General features: G+C 39.3%; 1 protein-coding gene across 1 annotated transcript in view; it reads left to right on the forward strand.

Moving 5' to 3' along the window:
* Positions 1–249: 249 nt before the first annotated feature.
* epm2a (EPM2A glucan phosphatase, laforin) overlaps positions 250–27,000 on the forward strand; it is a gene marked incomplete at its 3' end in the record, with an annotated part of 41,210 nt that continues 14,459 nt past the window's right edge. Inside the window, exons 1-2 of the mRNA XM_079400735.1 lie at positions 250–577; positions 21,348–21,522. Of these exons, the coding sequence (XP_079256861.1) occupies positions 328–577; positions 21,348–21,522 (425 nt within the window). The 5' untranslated portion in view covers positions 250–327. The remainder of the gene's footprint in view (positions 578–21,347; positions 21,523–27,000) is intronic.

The raw sequence follows: 27,000 nt of genomic DNA on the forward strand, positions 1-27,000 counted from the left end.
TACCACACAGTACCTCAAGAATATTACATACCGTACAACAAAATCCTGTGGTAAAATGTCCCAAAAAACAACACAGTACTACACAATTACCACACTAGTTTTATGTGGTACTTTTGATGTTTTATCATATGGATTACCAGAGGACATTTTTGTAAGGGATGTCTTTACAACCCTATAAAACGCACAGTTGTCCCCTCTCAGCCACTGTATCGCATTAAATGTCAACAGTGCTGCGTGTATTTTTAGCGCAGCCATTTATAATGTCAGTGACCGAAGACACATAGAGATCAGTCCAAGTTACAGAACACCTGTGTGTTTTTACACGGCATGGCTGTGTTCAGGTTTGGTGTCATTCTGACCCCACAGTGTTTGGATATCGAGGTGTTTGTACTGGGCTCTCGGCCGGAGATGGGACACTGGGATCCGCACCGAGCCGTGAAGATGAGCCCGAGCCGCTCGGTTCTGTCCACCCGTGACCCGTGTCTGTGGATCGGAGAAGTGCATCTGTCCCAACCGCATACACATCAACTGTGGTTTAAGTTTATAAAGCGTGTCGATGGGAACCTCATTTGGGAAGGTACGTGAATATATAATGAAGCTGTGAGGACGATACACACAAGCTGTTTCCAATGGACATTCAGTTTAAATGAAACATCCCTTTTAATGAAGAACAAATAGGCTACATTCAGAGTGTAATGATTGTTTTGACTCACTAGATGGAGCTGATGTTTCAGTCCGACCTGCAAGGCCACGGATTTATGAACTTTTCGGTTTATCATTTGACATTAAATGGCAGTTTACAGTCCCTAACTGTACCCCCCCCCACACACACACATACACACACACACACACACAGACTATTTTCTTACTTCGTTTTTAAGTTGAACACTATAGCTTTTAAGAAATATAACGACTTAATAAAATATTAAATACTACTCAGTATCATCTTATTTATTTGTGTTTGTTTGTAATGGAACAGTTGATTGGGACCTTATATGTGATGAATATAAAATTATAAATGTGATGGGTTTTATATTCATCATGTTTGATGCATGAGAATGGCCATATAATTCTGTAGTGATCCTTTTTCTTAAGACCCACGATGCTTTATGCGAATTATGGGATTGATTTCAGGTAAACTGTAAACAATCAGCCAAAAATTGCTCTAGCCCTGCTGAAAAAACAAACAAAAAAAACAGCTAAAGCCAGCATAAGCTGATTGGCTGGTTTTAGCTGGTCATCCAGTCTTGTCTAGGCTGGTCATAGCTGGTCAGAAGGCTGGGTTTTAGAGGGGTTTTGGCCACTTCCTTAACTGGTCAGGCTGGGAGACCAGCTAAGACCAGCTGGTTTTAGCTGGGGTTTTTTTTTTTCTTTTTTTTTCCAAGTAACAGGCATTTTCAAAAAAATAAAATAAAAAAGGTACAATGAAGTAACATTATTCTACTCCCGTTGAACCATTGTACAATAAAAATAAATGTAAAAGTGTAATAGCGTTAAAAATTACTTTCAACATAACATGCCTGGAAAGAGATGTAGGGTTTTCAGAGAAAATCAGGAGTGCATTCCAGTGAATTATTCATGCTTTATATCGTAAATTAAATCAGGAGAGCAGACCACAAATGTGCAGTATTTGTTATCTTTATTCATAATGTTACAGTGGAATACAAAGGAAAAATGGAAATAATGAGGAGGAAAAGAATGCAGCGGACTGAGAAGAGCTCTTGCCATAGATACTCTTTTTATTTCATGTCACATTAAAATACGAAACGTCATGTTATTTTTCTGACATCTGAAAATAGAACACGAAGGAAAATTTACAGCTCATTCAGTCAAACTCACAATAAAGGATTTTTTTGTTGCTCAACTTTGTGATTAGGACTGATTTGTTTCAGACTTTTTGAGTGGAACAGCAGACTGACAGACTCGTTACGAAAATGGTGGATAGTGAGAATATGGAGCTCATACTTTGTGGAAAAACATATCAGTTTTATAAAAAAAAAAAAAAAATGCAATTTGGTGCAGATAGGCTACTGATATTTAGATCATTAAATCATTAAATATCTCACAGCAAAGAGACACGTACTATGACATGAAGTCAAGTCACCTTTATTTATATAGTGCTTTTAACGATACAGATTGTGTCAAAGCACTTAACAGTATCAGATTGGAGGATAGAGTGTCAGTAATGTATAATGATAAGATTAAACACTCAATTTTCAATTAAAAGTAATTTCATTATTGAATTCAGAGATGTCATTGTCTAGCTCAGTGTAGTTTAAATAGTATCGGTTAAATCAAATTGACGATAATTGCTAGAAATTAAGTGTCCCCAATTGAGCAAGCCAGAGGCGACACCGGCAAGGAACCAAAACTCCCTCTGTGACAGAATGGAGAAAAAAACCTTGGGAGAATCCAGGCTCAGTCGGGAGGACAGTTCTCCTCTGGCCAGATGAAACCCGCAGTTCAATTCCAACCCCAGCCATGTCAGATTGTGCAAACGGCTTATCTGATTCCCGTGGTCTTGTCCCGATGGGGCATTTTAATTTATAATTGAATGTATTTGTTATATTTGTGTTTTATTCATTATTAGAAGTTTTTCATTTATATGATTTATTCATTTACTATAATTGTAATATATAGTTCAATGTATTTATTGTTTCTCGGTCTATTTTTATAATATATATTTGTTTGTTTATTATAATTTTAATTTATAGTTTAATTAATTTAATATATTTCTGTTGTGTATATGTATATGTATATATATATATATATATATATATATATATACACACACACACACACACACACACACACATATACATATATTTACATTATACTATTGTTTTAAAATGTATTTATTCATTTTCATATTTGTATATTATAGTTTTAATTAAATTTTTTTATGTATAATATTTCAATTTTTATATTGTTGCCATTTCTAACAATAATAGTAATATGTAGTTAGGTATTTTATTATATTTTTAGTTATATTGTTTTATTTTTAGTTTTATTGTATTTTTAGTCGAGGTCTTCACTGGGGATATGTCCCCGGGGCTCATCGGCCTCCGCCGACAATCAGGGCCGCAGACATCATCTTCCAGCACTGATCCACCATCTGACACGGACTGAGAAACAGAATAAGAAGGAAACAGGCAAATATTAGCTAAGATGCCATTCTTCTTACGATGTAACGAGTACATCGTGTGTTATGAGGAGTGTTCCCGGTTCCGGTTGATCTAATTAATGCAGCCTAACAATCCTTTAACGGATTTGAATAATAGAAGTGTATTAGTGTGTTATGTGTAAACCAGGTTAAAGAAATGTGTCTTTAATCTAGATTTAAACTGACAGAGTGTATCTGCTTCCCGAACAATATTAGGTAGATTGTTCCAGAGTTTGGTGCTAAATAGGAAATGGATCTGTGCCCGCAGTCGATTTTGATATTCTAGGTATTATCAAACGCCCAGAGTTTTGAGAACGCAGCAGACGTGGAGGACTATAATGCGATAAGAGCTCGCTCAAGTACTGAGGAGCTAAGCCATGCAGGGCTTTATAAGTAATTAACAAGATTTTAAAATCTATCCGATGCTTGATAGGGAGCCAGTGCAGTGTTGACAGAAGCGGGCTAATATGGTCGTACTTCCTGGTTCTAGTAAGGACTCTAGCTGCTGCATTTTGGACCAACTGTAGTTTGTTGATCGAGCGTGCAGAACAAACATCCAATAAAGCATTACAATAGTCTAACCTTGAGGTCATAAACGCATGAATTAGCATTTCTGCATTTGACATTGAGAGCATAGGTCGCAATTTAGATATGTTTTTGAGATGGAAAAACACAGTTTTACAGATTCTAGAAACATGGCTTTCAAATGAAAGATTGCTATCAAACAACACACCTAGGTTCCTAACTGATGAAGAAGAATTGTCAGAGCAGCCGTCAAGTGTTAGATAGTGTTCTAGGTTATTACATGTGGGGTTTTACGTCTGATAATTAACAGCTCTGTTTTTTCAGAATTTAGCAGTAAGTTGCTCGTCATCCAGATTTTTATATCGACTATGCATTCCGTTAGTTTCTCAATTTGGTGTGTTTCACCAAGCCGCGAAGAAATATAGAGCTGAGTATCATCAGCATAACAGTGAAAGCTAACACCATGTCTCCTGATAATATCTCCCAAGGGTAACATGTAAAGCGTGAAAAGTAACGGCCCTATTACTGAGCCTTGAGGTACTCCATACTGCACTTGTGATCGATATGATTCCTCTTCATTGACTGCTACGAACTAATGGTGGTCAGATAAGTACGATTTGAACCATGCTAAGGCACTTCCACTAATGCCAACAAAGTGTTCTAGTTTATTCAAAAGAATGTTGTGGTCGATAGTGTCGAACGCAGCGCTAAGATCCAGTAGAACTAATAAAGAGATACAACCACGATCAGATGATAAGAGCAGGTCATTTGTAACTGTAATGAGAGCAGTCTCAGTACTATGATACGGTCTAAATCCTGACTGGAATTCCTCACAGATACCATTTTTCTCTAAGAAGGAATATAATTGTGAGGATACTACCTTTTCTAGTATCTTTGACAGAAAAGGGAGATTTGAGATCGGTCTGTAATTAACTAGATCTTTGGGGTCAAGTTGTGTTTTTTTAATGAGAATCTTAATAACAGCCAATTTGAAGGTTTTGGGGACATATCCTAATAACAATGATGAATTAATAATAGCCAAAAGAGGATCTATGACTTCTGGAAGCAGCTCTTTTAGTAGTTTAGATGGAATAGGGTCTAACATGCATGTTGGTTTAGATGATTTAACAAGTTTATACAATTCTTCCTCTCCTATAGTAGAGAATGAGTGGAACTGTTCCTCAGGGGATCTATAGTGCACTATATGATGCGATACTGTAGCTGACGGTTGCATGGTTACAATTTTATCTCTGATAGTATCGATCTTCGAAGTAAAGTAGTTCATAAAGTCATTACTGCTGTGCTCTTGGGAAATGCCTGTTGATGCTTTATTTTTCGTTAATTTAGTCACTGTATTGAATAAATACCGGGGGTTATGTTTGTATTCTTCTAGAACAGACGAAAAGTAATCAGATCTAGCAGTTTTTAATGCTTTTCTGTAGGATAGGGTACTTTCCTGCCAAGCTATACGAAATACATCTAGTTTTGTTTTCCTCCAGCTGCGCTCCATTTTCCGAGCTGCTCTCTTGATTATTAGAAGAGGAAATCATTATAGTCGGGTAAACTTCTATAATGGGAGACTACAGCAATTATTTAACTATATAACTTTTGTGGTCCCATTTGATAAAATCGTTTTTAAAGAAAAAAAAAAGAAGCTTGCAAACTTACTTTAAATAAAATAAACATTAATTGAAATGAAGTAAAACATAAACTATTTAAAAATTGATTCAAAATATTAATAAAAACTATAATAGCAACTCAGTGATACTAAAATAACACTGCTTTCTATTTTTTTCGTATTATTTTGTAAAGTCGTTGAAATTATATTGTGGACTTTCGCAAAAATAAAATTGCAAAAATCATATATGTTGAAGTCACTCATGTCTTTCATTCCAGTGGCTTTCTTATTTTTGGCTATACATCTCATTTTCACAAGATACAAACTACAAAACATTGTTTTGAAGATCATTTCCATGTACAGAGTTCTAGCTTGAAACTCTAGATGGTGCAGTCCGATAGGTCTATCTCAATCTGACCTAATGACATTATTATCACATGACACAGCTGAGTGGTTCTCTCTTGTATCGGTAGCCAATGAGCTCGCTGCTCAACATTCAAATATAAGACTAGTGCTTGCTGTAGCAAGTTTGCAGCATGCTTCAGAAACCCTCCACCTTCCCCAGCTCCACCTGTATAGATCTGCTATGAGGTGATTCATGTATGCTATTTGGGGATTATTTCATGTATGTTATATTTGCAGCAGCAGTATTTCTTACATGCTCACAGCAGCATGTTGTGGATGTATTGGCAGTAGCACATCTCGGTACTTGCTCTGCAGCGGCAGCAGCAGCGTAGCAGATATGTTCCACCAAGACCAAATAAGACCATTGTAGAAAAGTATTTCACTGTCATAAGACCAAGCTTTCAACTTTGCTTTGGGAGCCAAGCGGCAAATATTTCACTGATGAAAACTGCAGTGTCAAACCTGAACATGACCTGCTTTGTCAGAGAAGCCAAGCTGTCGTCCTTGCATGACTCAGTGGTGGTTTTCTCATTCTGTCATGTTTCTTATTGAATGAATATGCCTGTGCGTGACAAATCAACGATCTACTCCAGTGCTCACGCCGTCTGTTGACTGAGGTTTTGATTGAGCCATTGTTTGCTGTCATCTTGTCTATTCACACAGTCTTGTATGAAAACAACCGAGATCTTTATTATGTCGAGATGTGTTTTTCTGATTGAGATGATGCTTGTTGATTGCACACCATAGCAGGTGAATTGGCTCTGAGCGTGCCTCAGGTAAGCAAGCATGAATTGATAGTCCTCCAGTTGAGATAAAAGTACTCTGATCAGTGGAGTGTTTCAGTTGGCAGCGTCCAGACAGGGACAGACTTGGTTTAGGACGTATTGGCCTCTACACTTCAGTAGGTTCTAATTCTGCACCATGTTTTTCTGTATATGACCTAGAGAAAAAAACATATGATAGAGTGTGAACCATTTTTATTTCAGAGAGGACTAGCTGCTGCATGTGGGGTGGAAATGAAATGCATATTTTTAAATGATTACATTAAAAAATATTAAATTACATCACTTGCTCACCAGTGGATCCTCTGCAGTGAATGGGCGCAGTCAGAATGATATTCCAAACAGCTGATAAAAACTTCAAAATAATCCACACCACTCCAGTCCATCAATTAACCTCTTCTATCCATAACATTACTTTCTCCAGTGAAATGTCATCTTGGCTAAATCAGGAGAATTATTCACAGTTTAAGCACTGTTTATAAGTGAAAACAGTCCAAAACTGCTTTAAACAAATATGTGGGTGGATTTTTATGTGAGAAGACAACAGAGGATGGACTTTTCACATGGAGGAAGCATTATTATGGATTATCGACTAGTATTTTGGGCAAAAGTAAAAATTAAAATGTCTAAATGGTGGATTTGTTTTTTACAAACACAGCTTTTCTTACTTGTGGATTATTGTGATGTTTTATCAGCTGTTTGGACCCTCATTCTGATGGCACCCATTCACTGCAGAGGATCCACTGGTGAGCAAGTGGATCATCTAACTCATCTACAGAAAAGCAAAGTTTCATTTTTGGGTGAACTATACCTTTGAGCATAAAAACATGTTCTGAATGAGATTATGTATTCCACCGTGCTGCTTTACCATTGTTATAGAATTTAGAATCAAAACAATCCATTTTATAAATTAGATTTTAGAACTGAATGTCAAATCAAGCAAAACAAAATAAATAACAGTTTTGGTAAACTTGCTGCATTTTGCCTTTGTATGGTAATATTGCTTTAAGACATACAAACTCAAGCCCACCAATTTAAACTCCACCATCTGCATACTGTATGGTGTATATAGTATGCAATGTATGTATGTGGCTTCAGATGAGACTGTAAGCATGAGAATAGTAATGGCATAGGTTTTGTTCATGCTATATGAGTCAGTGTGAAGAGCTTGTTTGCTGTATGGGCTGCAAAGGGCAACAGCAGTGGGGTGGGATGATAAATGTCGGACAAATAACAACCCCCCCCCCCCCCCCCCCCCCACATACTTTCAGAAAGAATGTGAGTTTGGGATGCATGCAATTTCAGAACACTCTCCCTCATTACAGTGTAGTCATTACATATGTAGAACTGAGGCAACACTGCTCTTCAGTTTTAGCAACGCAAGGACTCATTTGAATGTTTATTGTTTTATGAATCAAGCTTATGACATCAAAGTTATGCAGAATTACGCCCATTAAAGGACTCTTAGCTTTTAAATGTGAACTCTCAGAGGTCAGGAACAGGAGACCTGCAGAGTCTGAAAAACACTCTGTAATTTAATTGGCTATTGACCTTACCCTTCATAAATAAAAGGCTTACACAATTAAGCAGTTTTTCTCAAAAAGCGACAATAATGTGTATTTCAAACTTTTTTCAAGAGACCCTGAAACTTGGAATAAATGTCATTTTAATTGTTAAAATTTTCATTTAGATCCCTACTGTTGTATAATTAAGATTAAATAGATGTGTTTATTGCATGTTTATTGCAAGTGTAAAAGATTGTGTAAAATAATTGACAGAGTAGATCAGAAATGTGTTGGAGTGAATTATTTATTTATTCAAACATTAAAACATATGTAATGTCCTCCAAAATACATTTTTTTTTGGGGGGGGGGGGGGGGGGGGGGGGCTTAAAGATATCACGGTGGTAGACTATAACTGTCCTGACATCATAAGACTCTTTGAGAAATAACCAATTTATAAAAAAAAGACCAATATCAGTCTGCCAAACCATAATCAGTAAGGTCAGTTGTTCCTTAAAAAGAAATTATAAATTCTCTCTCTCTCTCTCTCTCTCTCTCTTTCTCTCTCTCTCTCTCTCTCTCTATATATATATATATATACAATGCCTTCCATAAGTATTGGAACAGTAAAGACAAAATTGCTCTGTTGGCTGTGGAGTCAAGACATTTGCAAATATGATTAAAAGATGAATATGAGACAAAACTACAGAATGTCACATTTTATTATTGGGTGATTCAACACATACATGTTTTACCAAATAAAAAGAACAGCACTTTTAGAGTTTCATCCCACTCACTGATGTGAGCATAAGTATTGGGACAGTTGAACATAAGGCAGATATAAAAGATTAAAAGCTATTATTTAGTTGCAGATCCCTTGCACACAATCACAGCAGTGAGTCTGTGACCCATAGACATCACCAGACTCTTGCTCTCATCCTTTGAAATACTTTTCCCAGCCTTTAATGCAGCCAATCCTAATTGTTGCTTTTTTGGGGGAGTTTCTGCCTTTACTCTCCTCTTCAGCTGGTAAAATTCATGTTCAATCAGATTTAAATCTGGAAATTGACTTGGGCAATCTAAGACTTTCCATTTCTTTGCTCTTATAAACTCCTTGACTGAACTGGCAGGGTGTTTTGGGTCATTGTCCTGATGCAATATTAAACACTTCCCAATTAATCTGGTAGCATTTTCTTGAATATTGGTAGGCAAGATGGTTTTGTACCCTTCCAAATTCATTCTGCTACTGTCATCATGCATTAAGTCATTAGTAAATTTGAGAGGGCCTGTTCCAGAGGCAGCCATGCATGCCCATGCCATGACACCACCTCCACCATGCTTTACAGATGAGGCTGTATGCTTGGGATAATTGCAGTTCCCTTTTTTTCTCCACAGTTTTGCTTTCCCATCACTTAGATAAAGGTTCATCTTTGTCTCATCGGTCCATAAACACAGTTCCAAAACTCTTCTGGCTCACCTTTGTGCTGTTTTGCAAACTCTAATCTTGCCTTTCTATTTTTGGTGCTGGTCAGAGGTTTGCATCTTGCTGTGTAGCATCTGTAATTCTGTGTCAAAGTCTCCTGAGGACAGTAGATTGTCAAAGCATCACCCCAGCTTTCTGGAAGTTGTTGGTGATTTTACAGACACGTCTTTTAGGGTTCATTATCACAGCTTTTGTGATTTGTCTGTCATCAACTACTGTTGGTTTCTCAGCCGATCAGGTCGTTGTTGGTTGCTGGTTTCCAAACTCTTGATTTCTCCATGCCCTTTGTTTTTGCTAGAGCTCTAACTGACTTCCTCTTTTCTTTTAGCATCCAAATTGCTTGCTTTTCTCTCAAAGTCAGCTCTCTCATCTTCATCCTGGTTTGTGTGTCATCATCGAATGCAAGATTCAGAATACAGAAGTAATGGATATAACTGATACGACACATTCCCTGCTTTTAATATCTGAAGAATTAATGCAACAGGACACAGCTGATCACTTAGAAAGACCAGTGAGGCAACTGTTCCAATACTTATGCTCACATCAGATAGGGGGATGAAACTCTAAAAGTGCTGAACTACTTAGCTGATAAAACATCTATGTGTTGATTCCCCCAATAATAAAATGTGACATTCTTTAGTTTTGTCTCATATTCATCTTTTAATCATATTTGTAAATGTCTTGACACCACAGCCAGCAGAGCAAATGTGTCTTTACTGTTCCAATACTTCTGGAGGGCACTGTATATATATATATATATATATATATATATATATATATATATATATATATACACACATGCATACATACATGCATACATACATACATGCATACATACATGCATACAGTGGTGTGAAAAAGTGTTGGCTCCCTTCCAGATTTGTTTTATTTTTTGCATGTTTGTCACACTTTAATGTTTCAGATCATCAAACAAATTTAAATATTAATCAAAGATAACACAAGTAAACACAACATGCAGTTTTTAAATGAAGGTAAAACAAAATCCAAACCCACGTGGACCTGTGTGAAAAAGTGTTTGCCCCCCTACCCCCACCCGCTAAAACATAACTGTTGTTTATCACACCTGAGTTCAGTTTCTCTAGCCACACCCAGGCCTGATTACTGCCATACCTGTTCACAATCAAGAAATCACTTAAATAGGACCTGCCTGACAAAGTGAAGTAGACCAAAAGATCCTCAAAAGCTACACATCGTGTTGAGATCCAAAGAAATTCAGGAACAAATGAGAAAGAAAGTAATTGAGATCTATCAGTCTGGAAAAGGTTATAACGCCATTTCTAAAGCTTTGGGACTCCAGCGAACCACAGTGCGAGCCATTATCCACAAATGGCGAAAACATGGAACAGTGGTGAACCTTCCCAGGAGTGGCCGGCCGACCAAAAGTACCCCAAGAGGGCAGTGACGACTCATCCAAGAGGTCACAAAAGACCCCACAACAACATCTAAAGCAAAAAGAACATAAAGGCTCGTCTCAGTTTTGCCAGAAAACATCTTGATGATCCACAAGACTTTTGGGAAAATACTCTGTGGACTGATGAGACAAAAGTTGAACTTTTTGGTGTGTTTCCCATTACATCTGGCATAAAAGTAACACAGCATTTCAGAAAAAGAACATCATACCAACAGTAAAATATGATGGTGGTAGTGTGATGGTCTGGGGCTTTTTTGCTGCTTCAGGACCTGGAAGACTTGCTGTGATAAATGGAACCATGAATTCAGCTGTCTACCAAAAAATCCTGAAGGACAATGTCCGGCCATCTGTTTGTGAGCTCAAGCTGAAGCGAACTTGGGTTCTGCAGCAGGACAATGATCCAAAAACACACCAGCAAACAGAAACAAATAGAGACATAATTAGCGTAGTTGCTGTTCCATCTAAGCAAAAATGATTTGTTCAACCCAAGCTAAAGAATAATAATAATGTACATTTGATCAGATATAACTGCAGTAAAAGATTATAAGATGCATTATGTGAATGCTTGGCTAAAGAGATGTGTCTTTAATCTACATTTAAACAGAGAGAGTGTGTCTGAACCCCAGACATTATCAGGAAGGCTATTCTAGAGTTTGGGAGCCAAATGTGAAAAAGCTCTACCTCCTTTAGTGGACTTTGCTATCCTAGGTACTACCAAAAGTCCAGAGTTTTGCGACCTTAGGGAGCGGGTTGGATTGTAGCGTGGTAGAAGATGAGTTAGGTACGCAGGAGCTAAACCATTTAGGGCCTTATAGGCAAGTAATAATATTTTGTAAATGATACGGAACTTAATAGGTAGCCAGTGCAGAGACTGTAAAATTAGGGTAATATGATCATTTTTCCAAGATGGCGGCCCGATCAGACGCAGTGGCTACTCCGGGTCCCAAAGACGGTGCTTTTATGTCTTTTAATGTCGTCTGTTCATCTCCAAATAGTGTCAGTTTACCGCTAACTCATAAGGAAATCACCCCAAAACTCATCTATGATCGGCAAAGTCTTTTGGATATCGGCAACGCATACAAACAACAACTCTCGCCGGCGGCTACTGAGAAGCTACGAAGCCTTTGTTTACTGCTGGAGCCGGACCTCGAGACCGCGGCCTCACCTACTGATGCTACCCGCACAAGGCAGCGTCGCAAGGGGTGTGAGTGAGGACGTAAGCGCGGTAAGCGCGGAGGTATAAGAGCTAGGCTAAGAGCTAACCCCACAAGACCTGCTCTTCCAACACTCATGCTCTCAAACGTTCGCTCTCTGGAAAACAAACTGGACTTAATTCAACTCAGTCGGTCTACACAGCATGAGGCAAGGGATTGTTGTGTGTTTATTTTCACCCGAAACAAGGCTAAACGACAACATCCCGGACTCCGCCATTCAGCAGCACGGGGTAACCTGCTACTGAGCGGATAGAGATTCATCACTATCTGGTAAGACACGCGGAGGTGGCTTGTGTGTGTATATCAACAAAGACTGGTGTAACAATGCTGCGGTAATATCAACACACTGTTCATCGCTGGTGGAGTTTATGGTTGTGACGTGTCGACCGTTCTATCTGCCGCGGGAGTTCACGGTCATTGTTATTGTTGCAGTTTACATTCCCCCATGTGCAAACGCTAAAGACGCGCTTCGTGAACTGTATAGCGTCATCAGTGAACAACAAACAAATAACCCTGACGGCTTTTTCATCATAGCCGGTGACTTCAACCACGCAAACTTAAAGACAGTTTTGCCAAAGTTCTACCAACATGTGAACTTTGCAACAAGGGGAAACAACACACTGGACTTTGTTTACACAACAGTAAAGAACGCTTACCAGGCTGTACCCCGCCACCACCTCGGGTACTCAGACCACATCACTGTTATGCTAATCCCAGCATATAGACCACTTCTCAAACTCGCCAAACCGGTTCAAAAGCAGATCACCGAATGGCCAGACAATGCCATCTCAGCACTGCAAACCGCTTCCAGGACACAGACTGGAACATGTTTAAAGAGGCAGCCACCTACAACAACCACACAGACCTGCACAAGTACACTGAAACTGTGACTGCTTACATCAAAAAGTGCACTGATGATGTGACAGTCGCCAAGACCATCACCACACGTGCAAACCAGAAGCCATGGATGACAGCAGAGGTTTGTGGGCTGCTAAAGACCAGAGATGAAGCATTCAGATCAGGAGATAAAGCAGCCCTCAAAACAGCAAGAGCCAGTCTGTCCTGTGGCATCAAAAATGCAAAACGGTCATATGCTCAAAAAATCAACAATCACTTCACAGACAGCAGAGACACACAGAGCCTGTGGCAAGCCATTCAGACCATCACTGAATACAAGCCCCCGCCACAGGCCTGTGACGAGGACACATCCCTCCCCGATGCACTCAACCACTTTTATTCATGGTTTGAAATGCAGAATGACACACCTGCACAAAAACTGCCCACACCTCCCAATGACCGGGCACTCTCTCTGTCTCCAGCCGACGTAAAGGAAGACCCTATCTAGGATTAACCCACGCAAGGCTGCGGGTCCTGACAACATACCTGGCAGTGTTCTGAGAGACTGTGCTGCACAGCTGACAGATGTCCTAACAGATATCTTCAACACCTTGCTGAGCCAGGCAGTCGTCCCCACGTGTTTCAAATCCACAACAATCATACCGGTACCAAAGAAATCACCTGTGTCCTGTCTAAATGACTACCGTGCCATAGCACTGACTCCAATCATGATGAAGTGCTTTGAGAGGTTAGTCATGCCATGCTGACCTGGCTCTTACCCACCTAGAAAATAAAGACTCCTATGTTAGAATGCTGTTCATTGACTTCAGCTCAGCATTCAACACAATAATCCCACAACAGCTCATAAATAAACTAATCCTTTCTAACCGGAAGACCTCAGTCAGTCCGTGTCGGCCACAACACTTAGAGCACTACCACACTGAGCACAGGTGCCCGACAAGGCTGTGTGCTCAGCCTGCTGCTCTTCACACTGCTGACCCACGACTGCACTGCCAAGTTCAGCTCCAACCACATCATCAAGTTTGCTGATGACACAACAGTGGTAGGTCTCATCAGCAGCAATGATGAAACGCACTACAGAGAGGAAGTGGCACAGCTGGCTGAATGGTGTGGCACTACCAATCTGTCCCTCAATGTGGAGAAGACAAAGGAGGTTGTGATGGACTTCAGAAGAAACTCCGTTGACCACCCCCCACTGACCATCGACAGCTCGACTGTGGAGAGAGTCAGCAGCACTAAATTCCTGGGGTACACATTACAGAGGATCTCACCTGGACCACCAACACCATGTCACTCTCCAAAAAGGCACAACAGCACCTACACTTTCTCTGCCGGCTGAAAAGAGCAAGCCTCCCTCCACCCATCCTCACCACATTCTACAGAGGCACCATTGAGAGTGTGCTGACCAGCTGCATCACTGTCTGGTACGGGAACTGCAGTGCTGCTGACCGCAAGACCCTCCAGTGGACAGTGAACACAGCTGAAAAGATCATCGGTGCCCCTCTCCCCTCCATCCTGGACATTTTCCTTACACAATGCTCCAGCAAAACCAACATCATCGTGAAGGACTCCACCCATCCCTCCCACAGTCTCTTCCAGCTCCTACCATCAGGAAGACGGTACCGGAGCATCAGAGCCCACTCCGCCAGACTGCTCAACAGCCTTTTCCCCCAGGCTGTGAGAGCCCTGAACTCAAATCACCCCGCCCCCCTCTGAAACCCCATGCAAACCCCTACCTGCTGAAACATGGACCCCCCCCAACCCCCAACCCTACCACACCAAAGAAAAAACTGTATAGAACTTTTTTTGTGCAATTCGAAGTGTGCTACACACAGGTGAGTGGGCCTGTACAAACCACCTGTAGTTACACACTCTCCTCTATGTGCACTAGACACTTTACACACACTGCTGCGTGTACACAATCCCACAAAAGACTCAGCAATATATGTATGTTTACATGCTCATGCACTACAAATCATCCTGCACTGTTCCCCAACCAGCTGCTTGACTCAAAATGTCTCTCTTTGAACATGTACAGTATATGTGAAGCATTCGTATAGTTTGTATTTTTTATTTTCTATTTTTTAGTTTGTATAGGGTAAATATTTATGTGAAGCATTCGTATAGTTTGTATTTTTTATCCTTTATTCTTTTAGTTTGTATAGGGTAAATACTATATATAGTATACTTATAGTTAAATCTGTCAGTAGGTTAGTTGTGTATAGGTTTATAGTGTTTTTTTACTTCATTGTTGTATGTCTGCATTTATGTAGCACCGTGGTCCTGCGAGGCACGGCATTTCGTTTCACTGTATGTCCCCACATGTAGCGGAATGACAATAAAGCTCAACTTGACTTGACTTGATATTTTCTTGACCTGGTAAGAACTCTAGCCGCTGCATTTTGGACTATCTGTAGCTTGTTTATTGAAGATGCAGGACAACCACCTAGCAGTGCATTACAATAGTCCAGTCTAGAGGTCATGAATGCAAGAACTAGCTTTTCTGCATCAGAAACAGGTAGCATGTTTCGAAGCTTGGCAATGTTTCTAAGATGGAAGAATGCTGTTTTTGTAACATGGGAAATATGATTTTCAAAGGACAAGTTGCTGAGTACACCCAGATTTTTTACTTTAGAGGACGTAACAGTACATCCGTCTAGTTGCAAATTGTAATCCAAGAGATTCTGTGTACTGTTTTTTGGTCCAATAAGTAATATCTCTGTCTTATATGAATTTAATAGGAGGAAATTATTGGTCATCCAATCTTTTAAATTTTTTACCCAATCTATTATCTTAGATAGTTGAGAAGTTTCATCTGGTCTTGTTGAGATATATAGTTGAGTATCATCAGCATAACAATGAAAACTAATCCCACATTTTCTAATAATATTACCAAGGGGCAACATGTATATTGAAAATAGCAGAGGACCTAGGACAGATCCTTGTGGTACTCCATACTTTACTGGTGATAATTGAGATGACTCCCCATTTAAATGAACAAAGTGGTAGCGATTGGACAGGTAGGATCTAAACCACCTTAAAGCCTGCCCTTGATTACCAGTATAGTTTTGTAATCGATCTATTAGTGTGTCATGGTCTATAGTGTCGAACGCAGCACTAAGATCAAGTAATACTAGCAATGAGATGCAGCCTTGGTCTGAAGCAAAAAGCAAGTCATTTGTAATTTTAACAAGTCCAGTTTCTGTGCTATGGTGAGGCCTGAAACCTGACTGAAATTCTTGAGAGATAATTTATTTGCAAGTAGGAACACAATTGAGCAGACACAACTTTTTCTAAAATTTTAGACATAAACGGAAGATTTGAAATGGGTCTGTAATTTGCCAGTTCATTAGAATCTAGTTGTGGTTTCTTAATAAGAGGCTTAATAACCGCCAGCTTGAATGGTTTTGGGATGTGACCTAAATATAACGATGAGTTAATAATATTGAGAAGTGGTTCTTCTGCTACAGGTAATAACTCTTTCAGTAGTATAGTGGGTACAGGATCTAATAAACACATTGTTGGTTTAGATGCACTGATAAGTTTATTTAGCTCTTCCTGCCCTATAGTTGTAAAGCACTGCAGTTTTTCTTTGGGTGCGGTGAATGAAGCTGAAATACTAGACGCAGTAGAATCTACATTTGATATTGTATTTCTGATGTTATCTATTTTATCAGTAAAGAAATTCATAAAGTCATTACTATTAAACTGTGAGGGAATATTTAGATCGGGTGGCGTGTGTTTATTTGTTAATCTAGCCACTGTGCTAAATAAGAACCTTGGATTGTTTTGGTTATTATCTATGAGTTTGCGGAGTTTACTGTTTTTCCACGCAATTCTAAAAACTTCTAAGTTTTTCTCCATTTGCGCTCAAGATTACGAGTTTCTTTCTTGAGAGAATGGGTATAACTGTTGTACCATGGCGCAGTACGTTTTTCTCTAACCTTTTTCAATTTGAGGGGAGCAACAGCTTCTAATGTATTAGAGAAGATAGTGCCCATGTTGCTAGTCATTTCGTCTATAGTTCATGTGTATTTATGAGTACACAGAGATTGTTGCAGTTGAGATAAATCAGGCAGGTTATTTGTGAATCTGTCTTTGGTGGCTGGAACAATAGTTCTGCCCGGACGATAACGCAGAGCCATATAATTAATATCAGTAATACGCAGCATGCACGATACAAGGAAATGATCAGTAACATCATCACTTTGAGGTACGATATCTATATCGGTAAGATCAATTCCATGCAATATAATTAAATCTAGCATATGATTAAAACGATGAGTGGGCCCGGTGACGTTTGGCTTGACTACAAAAGAGTTTATTAGTTCAGTAAACACAAGTCCTAACGCATGATTTGTATTATCAGCGTGAATGTTAAAATCTCTGACAATTAGCACTTTATCAACATTGACCAATAGATCTGAGAGGAAATCTGCAAATTCTTTTAGGAAATCTGTATATGGCCCTGGTGGTCTATACACAGTAGCCAGAGCAAGAGACAGGAGAGATTTCTTTTGCATATCTAACAGTGTAACATTAAGCAGAAGTAGTTCGAATGAGTTAAACCTCCTGTATCCTGTTTGCTGGGTAACATTGAGAATATCACTATATATTGTTGCCACACCGCTGCTACGACCAGTCTGATGGGGCTCATGTTTATAACAGTAGCTTGGTGGAGTAGACTCATTTAGACCAAAATATTCATTTGGTTTAAGCCAGGTTTCAGTCAGGCAGAGTACATCAAAATTATTATCTGTGATCATTTCATTTACAATAACTGCTTTGGGTGCAAGTGCTCTAATGTTTAGGAGCCCAAGCTTTAAAAATAGTTTTTGTTCATTTATTTTGCGTTTTTTTGGTTTAATCACGATCAGATTTTTTCTAGATCCTGCATTAAATTTATATTTTGACCTCGCTATTCGGGGAACAGACACAGTCTGTATAGATTGGATCTTTTAAGTGGGTAGAACAAAAGTCATCATAGTAGTTATTTGAGAATTGGCTTACTAGTCATATGGAGCGTAGCGTCCTGGAGATGTTGTCTGACAGGAGTTCTGCTTCGACTCTGCTGGGGTGCAGGCCATCAGCACGGAAAAGCCTAGGACTCTCCCAGAAAAGATTCCAATTATTAACAAAGAGCAGTTTCTGTTCTTTACACCATGACAATAACCATTCGTTTAAAGCAAAATGTCTACTGAACCTTTCGTGTCCTCGTCGATACGTGGGAAGCGGTCCTGACACGATGATCATCGTCGCGGGCGATGTGCTGCGTACCGTCTCGATCAGGCTCCTGAAGTCCCTCTGCAGTGTCTCCGTCTACCGCAGCTTGGTGTCGTTAACCCCTGCGTGCAGCACGACAGCACCGATGCTCTCGTATCTGCGCAGAAACATCGAGAACACGAGCAGCGGGGAAACAGTGAGTGTGCACTTTACCTTCAGCTAACGTAGCACGGACGTGCCGGATAATGGAGTCGCCGACGATCACAGCGGCACGTTCCGTCTCGCGGAGGGGAGCGAAGCGGTTCCGGGTGGAGATCTCGAAGACCGGAGGCAGAGAGATCGTCGCCCGGGGCCTGGCTCACGTCTTCCGCTGCTGGTGCACCCAGGGTCCGTAGTGTCCCGGCGCCGGAGATAAGGACATCTGGGAAGATCGCGTCCTGGTTGCACAGAGTCTGTGGAGAGAAACACACGGAGTATAGGTGGTGGGAGTGTTAGCAGCGTGCTGTATACTTACCCCGGACTTGTGAGCGTCAGCCCGGGATGTTTCCAGCGTGGCTCTCCGCTCTCTCAGCTGGGCCTGCTTCTCCACCAGGTCGCAGATCTGCTTCTCCAAGGCCTCCAGCTTCAGCTGCACCGAATGCAGCTCGAATGTGTCCTCACCTGCACTCAAAGGTAGACACAAATCCGCCATTTAAGCAAGTGAAACAATGGTAATGTGTGTGAATATTAGCAATCTCATCGAGATTAGAGGCAGCCATGCTGCCGATGCTAACGGGCTATAAGCTAATAGCAGACTCGAGAAATCAAAATAAAACTAGTGATAACAAGGCGCTCTGATTGGTTTTGTTTTAGAATGCTATAGGGGATATATTCACACGTTATAAAAACGAAAATTATAGTGTATACATTTTTTTTTAGATAGAAAATAGACAATAAAGAATCAACTTGATGGAGCTCAAACTCAAAACACGCAGTCACAAACCAGCGCAGCGCAATCCTATTGAGATGCTGTGGCATGACCTTAAAAAGGCGGTTCATGGTCAAAAACCCTCCAATGTGGCTGAATTACAACAATTCTGCCAAGATGAGTGGGCCAATTCCTCCAGAGCGCTGTAACAGACTCATTGCAAGTTATCGTAAACACTTGGTTGCAGTTGTTGCTGCTAAGGGTGGCCCAACCAGTTATTAGGTTTAGGGGGCAAGCACTTTTTCACACAGGGCCATGTGGGTTTGGATTTTGTTTTCCCTTCATAATAAAACACTTAATTCAAAAACTGCATGTTGTGTTTACTTGTGTTATCTTTGATTAATATTTAAATTAGTTTGATGATCTGAAACATTAAAGTGTGACAAACATGCAAAAAAATAAAAAAATCAGGAAGGGGGCCAACACTTTTTCACACCACTGTATATATATACACTCACCTAAAGGATTATTAGGAACACCATACTAATACTGTGTTTGACCCCCTTTCGCCTTCAGAACTGCCTTAATTCTACGTGGCATTGATTCAACAAGGTGCTGAAAGCATTCTTTAGAAATGTTGGCCCATATTGATAGGATAACATCTTGCAGTTGATGGAGATTTGTGGGATGCACATCCAGGGCACGAAGCTCCCATTCCACCACATCCCAAAGATGCTCTATTGGGTTGAGATCTGGTGACTGTGGGGGCCATTTTAGTACAGTGAACTCATTGTCATGTTCAAGAAACCAATTTGAAATGATTCGAACTTTGTGATATGGTGCATTATCCTGCTGGAAGTAGCCATCAGAGGATGGGTACATGGTGGTCATAAAGGGATGGACATGGTCAGAAACAATGCTCAGGTAGGCCGTGGCATTTAAACGATGCCCAATTGGCACTAAGGGGCCTAAAGTGTGCCAAGAAAACATCCCCCACACCATTACACCACCACCATCAGCCTGCAGAGTGGTAACAAGGCATGATGGATCCATGTTCTCATTCTGTTTACGCCAAATTCTGACTCTACCATCTGAATGTCTCAACAGAAATCGAGACTCATCAGACCAGGCAACATTTTTCCAGTCTTCAACCGTCCAATTTTGGTGAGCTCGTGCAAATTGTAGCCTCTTTTTCCTATTTGTAGTGGAGATGAGTGGTACCCGGTGGGGTCTTCTGCTGTTGTAGCCCATCCGCCTCAAGGTTGTGCGTGTTGTGGCTTCACAAATGCTTTGCTGCATACCTCGGTTGTAACGAGTGGTTATTTCAGTCAAAGTTGCTCTTCTATCAACTTGAATCAGTCGGCCCATTCTCCTCTGACCTCTAGCATCAACAAGGCATTTTTGCCCACAGGACTGCCGCATACTGGATGTTTTTCCCTTTTCACACCATTCTTTGTAAACCCTAGAAATGGTTGTGCGTGAAAATCCCAGTAACTGAGCAGATTGTGAAATACTCAGACCGGCCCGTCTGGCACCAACAACCATGCCACGCTCAAAATTGCTTAAATCACCTTTCTTTCCCATTCTGACATTCAGTTTGGAGTTCAGGAGATTGTCTTGACCAGGACCACACCCCTAAATGCATTGAAGCAACAGCCATGTGATTGGTTGATTAGATAATTGCATTAATGAGAAATTGAACAGGTGTTCCTAATAATCCTTTAGGTGAGTGTATATATATATATATATATATATATATATATATACACAGTGTACATTTCACATGTTAAAAATGCAACTGAAATATGTTATTACTTTAGATCATGTCACATCACCTGACATTTAAATGTCAATGAATAAATTAATTTATTGAATATAGTAAGAACTTAGAACAACTGGTAACACTTCAGTATAGGGACCAATACTCACTATTAACTAGTTGATAATTAGCATGCCTATTATTTCCATATTGACTGTTTATTAGTACTTATAAAGCACATATTCTGCATGACCTTATTCTACATCACTAATCCTACACAATACCTAAACTTCACAACTACCGCACTAACTATTAATAAGCAGCAAATTAGGAGTTTATTGAGGCAAATGTCATAGATTTTTAAAAGAATTTCCTTTTTCATTGTATAATTTATTCTAGTTTGTCATTGATCCATGTGTAAATGATTGAGATGATTGTGTAAATGACTGATACGTGTTTGATGTGTGTGTCTATAGGCAATGGGCCACATCATGACAGGCACTGTGTGTATGACGACAGTAACATGGTGGACGGGGTATACTGCCATCCGATTGGTCACTGGATCGAAGAGACGGGCCACACAGATGAGATGAAACACACTACCAACTTCTACTTCAGCATAGCGGGACAGCAAGCCATCCACTTCTCTCAGTATGTGTGAATGAATTTCCCATCCATCATGAGTTTTAATGTGAAGTCACATATACCTTTGCTTGGCAAAATTCATATAAGAAATCCAATCATTCCAGTACAATCTGTGTGAAATTTTGCATGAGGGGAAAGTTCCCTGCTCAGATTTCTCTAATACTTAAGTTGGTCACACAGATTTGCTATATTGACAAACAGAAAGCTGCTTGGTTTGAAAGTGACTTCTGTTTGAGCAGTGCTTCATACCTATCTAAGCAATTGACATTAGACAGTGGACCTTTTTTTGCACATGAAATTTAGTTGAAAATTCGCCAATGCCATCGTACCTTTTGTGTGTGCTATGTCATTCTGGTTGACCAACTATAAAGGAAAATAAATTAAAATTTGCTGAAAAAATTACTCCCCTTCACACAATCCAAGATATAAATAAGTTTGTTTGCTCATCAGAACAGATTTGGTGAAATTTTAACTTTAAAGTTAAAGTGGCTTAACATTGGATTTGGAGTGGTGTGGATTACTTGTGGATGTTTTTATCAGCTGTTTGGACTCTCATTCTGATGGCACCCATTCACTGCAGAGGATCCATTGGTGAACAAGTGATGTAATGCTACATTTCTCCAAATCTGTTCTGATCAAGAAACAAACTCATCTACATGTTGGATAGCCTGAGGGTGACTAAACTTCAAGCAAATTTTCATTTTTAGGTAAACTAGTCCTTTAACACAATCACAAATCTGCATGGGAACATTCCTATGGGATTCCTATTGGAACGATTGAATTTAACCCATGAAATTTCACAGAGCAACTGTAAATGTGACCACACCTTTAATTTTATTAAGCTCTTATGGGATTTATCAGTGAACACAGGATATCACACACATGTTCTACAATAACTGCTCCGATCTATAAGAAGAGAGTGTGGGTTGATGTCCTTTTGTAAAGAAACAGTTTGCCTAAATCTCAAAACCATAAAAGCCTTTCTTTTGTGAAACAGAAAAGAAGTATAGCAGAATGTTATACAAGTGCTCTTGTACATACAATGAATGAATGAATGAATGGTGATCACAGTTGTCTGGAGCACTGTATTGGCCAATCAGCATTCAGAACCACTGACAGTCCCCACAGAGCCACTATCCTGCAAAGTTCAGCTCCAAAACAAACCTGCTTGTAGAGTCATCCTCTTGACCTTAATTAGCTGGTTCGTGTGTTTACTTAGGGCTGGAGCTAACCTTGACAGGAAGGTGGCCCTCCAGGTCTTGATCAAGGGCACAATTCTGATAACAGACCTTAATACGAATTGCTTTATATTAAGGATTACCAGCCCAGAACATGAGACACTAAGCTACCGCTATCCTATTATGCTCAGAGATACACATCAGAAACCCCCTTTTTTCTTTTATCTCTCTGTCTCCCTCTCTCTCTAAATTAAACCAGTATGCTTTTGTATTAGTTTTATGTTCTGAAAACTGTGTGATAGTATGTATGGGTATATGGGATGAGGGGATGAAACGCATTTGTCTGTGTTTCACTCTGTCTCGAATTGCGTTTGCGGAAAGCGCTCGAGAAACAGTATCTCTTCCGCGGCTCGGTAAGCTTTCTAACTGTTTTTTTTAGTTTGTTTCTTAAGAAAGAGCAAGAGACTGTACGATATTCACGTTACATGATTTGGCTGATTTTTACCTAGAGAGCGTGACAGCGCACTGCATTAAAAGAAATGATCATTCATGTTTTCATAACCGCTGGCCAAAATAAAAAATGAAACTAAAATTAAAACATCTTTGAGAGCAAGGGGGCCCCTTGGTGTTTCGGGGGCCCTATGCAGCTTGCGTATAGGGATGATCGGCTCTGCTCATACTTAAGCACTGAAGTATAGTTTAAATTCCAAGTTTTATGTCATTTGGCTTCTTTTGTACTATGGACTTTAATTTTTTCCTTGTCAGTGTTTTTTTTTTTTTTAGCCACCATTATTGCATTTTTTATAATTTTCACAAAATCATGGCCCTTAGAATATTTTGTTCTATGAATAATTGAACATGCAGTATGTCAAAAGTAAGAACAGAACCTCTGCATTTAAATGAAACCATTTTATTCTAGCTTCATGCATTTGTCAACACATGAATGTGTGGGTAAGTTTCATTAAAAAAGCCACATTTTGAAGAAAAAGATGTGAAAATCATGCTTTTGTCAAAGTCTACAACTGCGTCACGAAGTTCGAAGGCTGCAGGATTTCCTAATTGCGCCTCCAGGGGTTCCCGATTACCACTCCTGTTGCAGAGCAACGTGTTTGAGGAGAGCTGCCATCCTGACAGGATAGGTGGAGCCAGAATTGCTCATTTTTGTTTTTATGTCTTACATCATAATGGAGGAGATGGCGGGAATGTTTCACCGACAGCGGCGCCAGTGATGCACTTCAGGCTTATCCAAGACCGAGGCCAGGTAAGTTACACTGGTTTGCTGCATCCTCAATTGCCGGATTACATCTTTAAATGCATGTATTGGCTTGGAACTTACTTGAATAATGTAATGATACATATGAAAAACTACAAAATACACACACAGCAGTTCAAATGCTGACTGATATCTTACAAAGGTGCGATTTTATATAGTTTATTGTCTTAAGCATACAAATAAAACTGTGAATTAAAAGAAAAAAAAGATTGTAGAGCTCAATGTTCAGCGGTAGCGATCACAGCTGAACAGTGTTCTGTATGACTGGTCCAAGTCCTTCGGATGCAGCCTGTAGTTCAGACACAGCAGTAGTTTGCAACAATTTGTTAATATTCTGACCATAAATGTTGTTATGGTTTCATTTTCAAAATAATCAGTGGTGGACTGTAAGGAAGTACATTCTTTAAGTATTCTCGTACAATTGTGAAGTACTAAGATTTTTTTGTTTGCTTTTTCTCCCAGGACAGCAACACTACAAAAATAAGTTTTTTTTGCAACATACAATGCATTATTTTACATTAAACTACCCAACATTATATGAAGTAGGCAACTTTAAATTTAACAACCTTGAACATATTCAGTAGTAAAATGCAATATACACAGTAGTGCAGCAGTAATATTAATGCAAAACCATCCTGGCAAATTCTTTTTCAGAGCAATACTGTATACCTTTTCTTTTACTCTCAATACCCTTAACTGTCTTCAATAACTTTAACTTTACTTCAATATATTACCATTAAATCCTAATCTAATCATGACAAACTATATATTGTTGGAAAGACTCCAAGACTCCTACATAGATATTTTACCACTGTTTGTTTAATTTATGTAGGAGCAGTAATAGATTACTTTATGACAAGAGTGCACCTCAAAACATATACACCATAACAGGAGCTCTGGCCTTTGACACAAAAATTCTATTTGTTTCCTTTTTTCCTGTCACGTTTTAGTAATCATCATATATTATATATCATTTGAAAGCTTAAAACCTCAAAATACATCTTGTGAAAACAGTTTTAAAATTGGACATTGCGTTACCATAGAAATGGTACTTTCAAATCTTTTACCGACTCCGCCCCCTTAGTGGGAGGTGTCATATTCCAAATGTATTACGGTCTTATAGAATCAAAACATTTTATAATCTTGACAAAATACATATCATCGGAAAGGTCTGAGTCTCAAGATTCCATATTTGGTGGTTAGTAACACTGAGAGAGAAATTCATACATTTGTGACAGAAAAATGCATAAATAAATTTTAATGGGGTTTGAATGGCACCTGGTGGCTGTTTGTCGTATAACGCCTAAACAAAGTTGCATAGTAACCTCAATTTTTTTATATCAACTTCAAATTTGGAACACAATTTATTTAGACATATGGCTTTAATTTTATGCCAAATTTGGATTAAAAGCTATTTTGTAAAATATTTATTTTATATCAAATAAAATAAAAATAGTACAGTACATTTTATTTACAGTAAATTTAAACTTTTATAACTTTTTTTTTACTTTCATTTTTTGACATTATTTTACTTCTGCAATAATCTGAAGATTGTCTTTAAAAAGAGACCAACCTTAGGTCTGTATTAAAAAGCATTCATGCATTATAACAATTTAACTTTAAATAGTGCACTTTCAAGAAGGGGGGTGACAGTTAAGGGGTTTTAAGTATATTAGAGTATGAAAGATAATACTTTTACTTAAAGGATAGTTCAGCCAAAACAAAAATTCAGTAATCATGCAATTCAGTTTGAACTGACTTCACGTCGTTCTAGGTTTGGAATTTTCATTTTTGGGTGAACTCTCCCTTTAACTAAGGTTTTAAATATGACTAGTAGTTTTTCCCCCGATATGGTATTAGTAGTTACTAAAGTAGTTTACTAAAGTATCTCAGTATTTCTTCTACCAATTACTTTGTCATAGCTAAACAATTTCTCTTTTCCTTCTTTCCCTAAATTAGACCAGACCCCTGTACTGCAGGATAAAGCTGAATGTGCCAGTGCTGGACAGGTTTTTAATGGTTTTCAGCTGAGCAGGAAGGCCCTGACAGTGCACCTGGATCTTCTGAGAAGTGAACAGCAACACAGATGGTCTCCAGAGTGTTTGACATGCCTCTTTCCACTCTCCACCTCATTGTCCTCCAAGTTGACAATGTGACATTAAAAAAATACATTGAAAATATTTAAATGTTTTTTTTTTCTACTGTTTTCTCTTCTTGAGAGAATGGTTAATCAATAATTCTTTTGTTAACCATTCTCCCTGCTCTTCTGTGCTCTTCTCTCCTCTGTCTCTCTTTGGAATTTGATGAGTGTCACCCCCATGCACGTTCAGTTCTGTTTTCATCCCACATGTGCTCAGCGTGACCCAGTTTTTCGCCATGGTTGATTTGATTAGTTAGTTCACCTGTGTCATGTTTATCATCCTAACCGGTCTTCTACTCGTTAGCAACCCTATTTTAGTTGGAGTGTTCTGTTTGCCTTCGTCCAATATTGTTGCTGTCGTGTATTTGTGTATGAATCTACGCTACCTTGTGTGCTCTCCTGCCCTGTCTGAAATGACCCCTTATTGTGGAGTTCTATTGTTAAAGTTCATTGGAAATTCTTCATTGTCACTTTTGTGTGATCATTATTCACACCGTAGCGTGACACTGAGGAGCTCCACCAGCTTCCCACTCACTCCCTCACCTGTTACAGGACACTTGCGATCCTAAGGCAGAGCAAATAAACAACAACAGCACAATGAATTTCAGCAAAATTGTGTGTATTAACTTGTATGAAAATTGCAGGCTGATTGGATGATGAACACTGAAAAGGTAGTGCATGTTGCTGAATGAGGTTCTGATAAATATTTGCATTCACTCTGCCATGTATCTGTATAAGAGGCCCAACTCCTGCTGCAAAAAATCTGCATGCCCCAAACCATGACACTTCCTCCACATTTCACTGACTTATTTACACCCTTGAGCTTCAGTCTTTCCTCAGTTTGATGAAGAACATAATGTTTCCCATCAGACCCAAATAAATTAAACTAAATC

Source organism: Barbus barbus, assembly GCF_936440315.1.
Source record: "Barbus barbus genome assembly, chromosome: 40".
Classification (NCBI taxonomy): domain Eukaryota; kingdom Metazoa; phylum Chordata; class Actinopteri; order Cypriniformes; family Cyprinidae; genus Barbus; species Barbus barbus.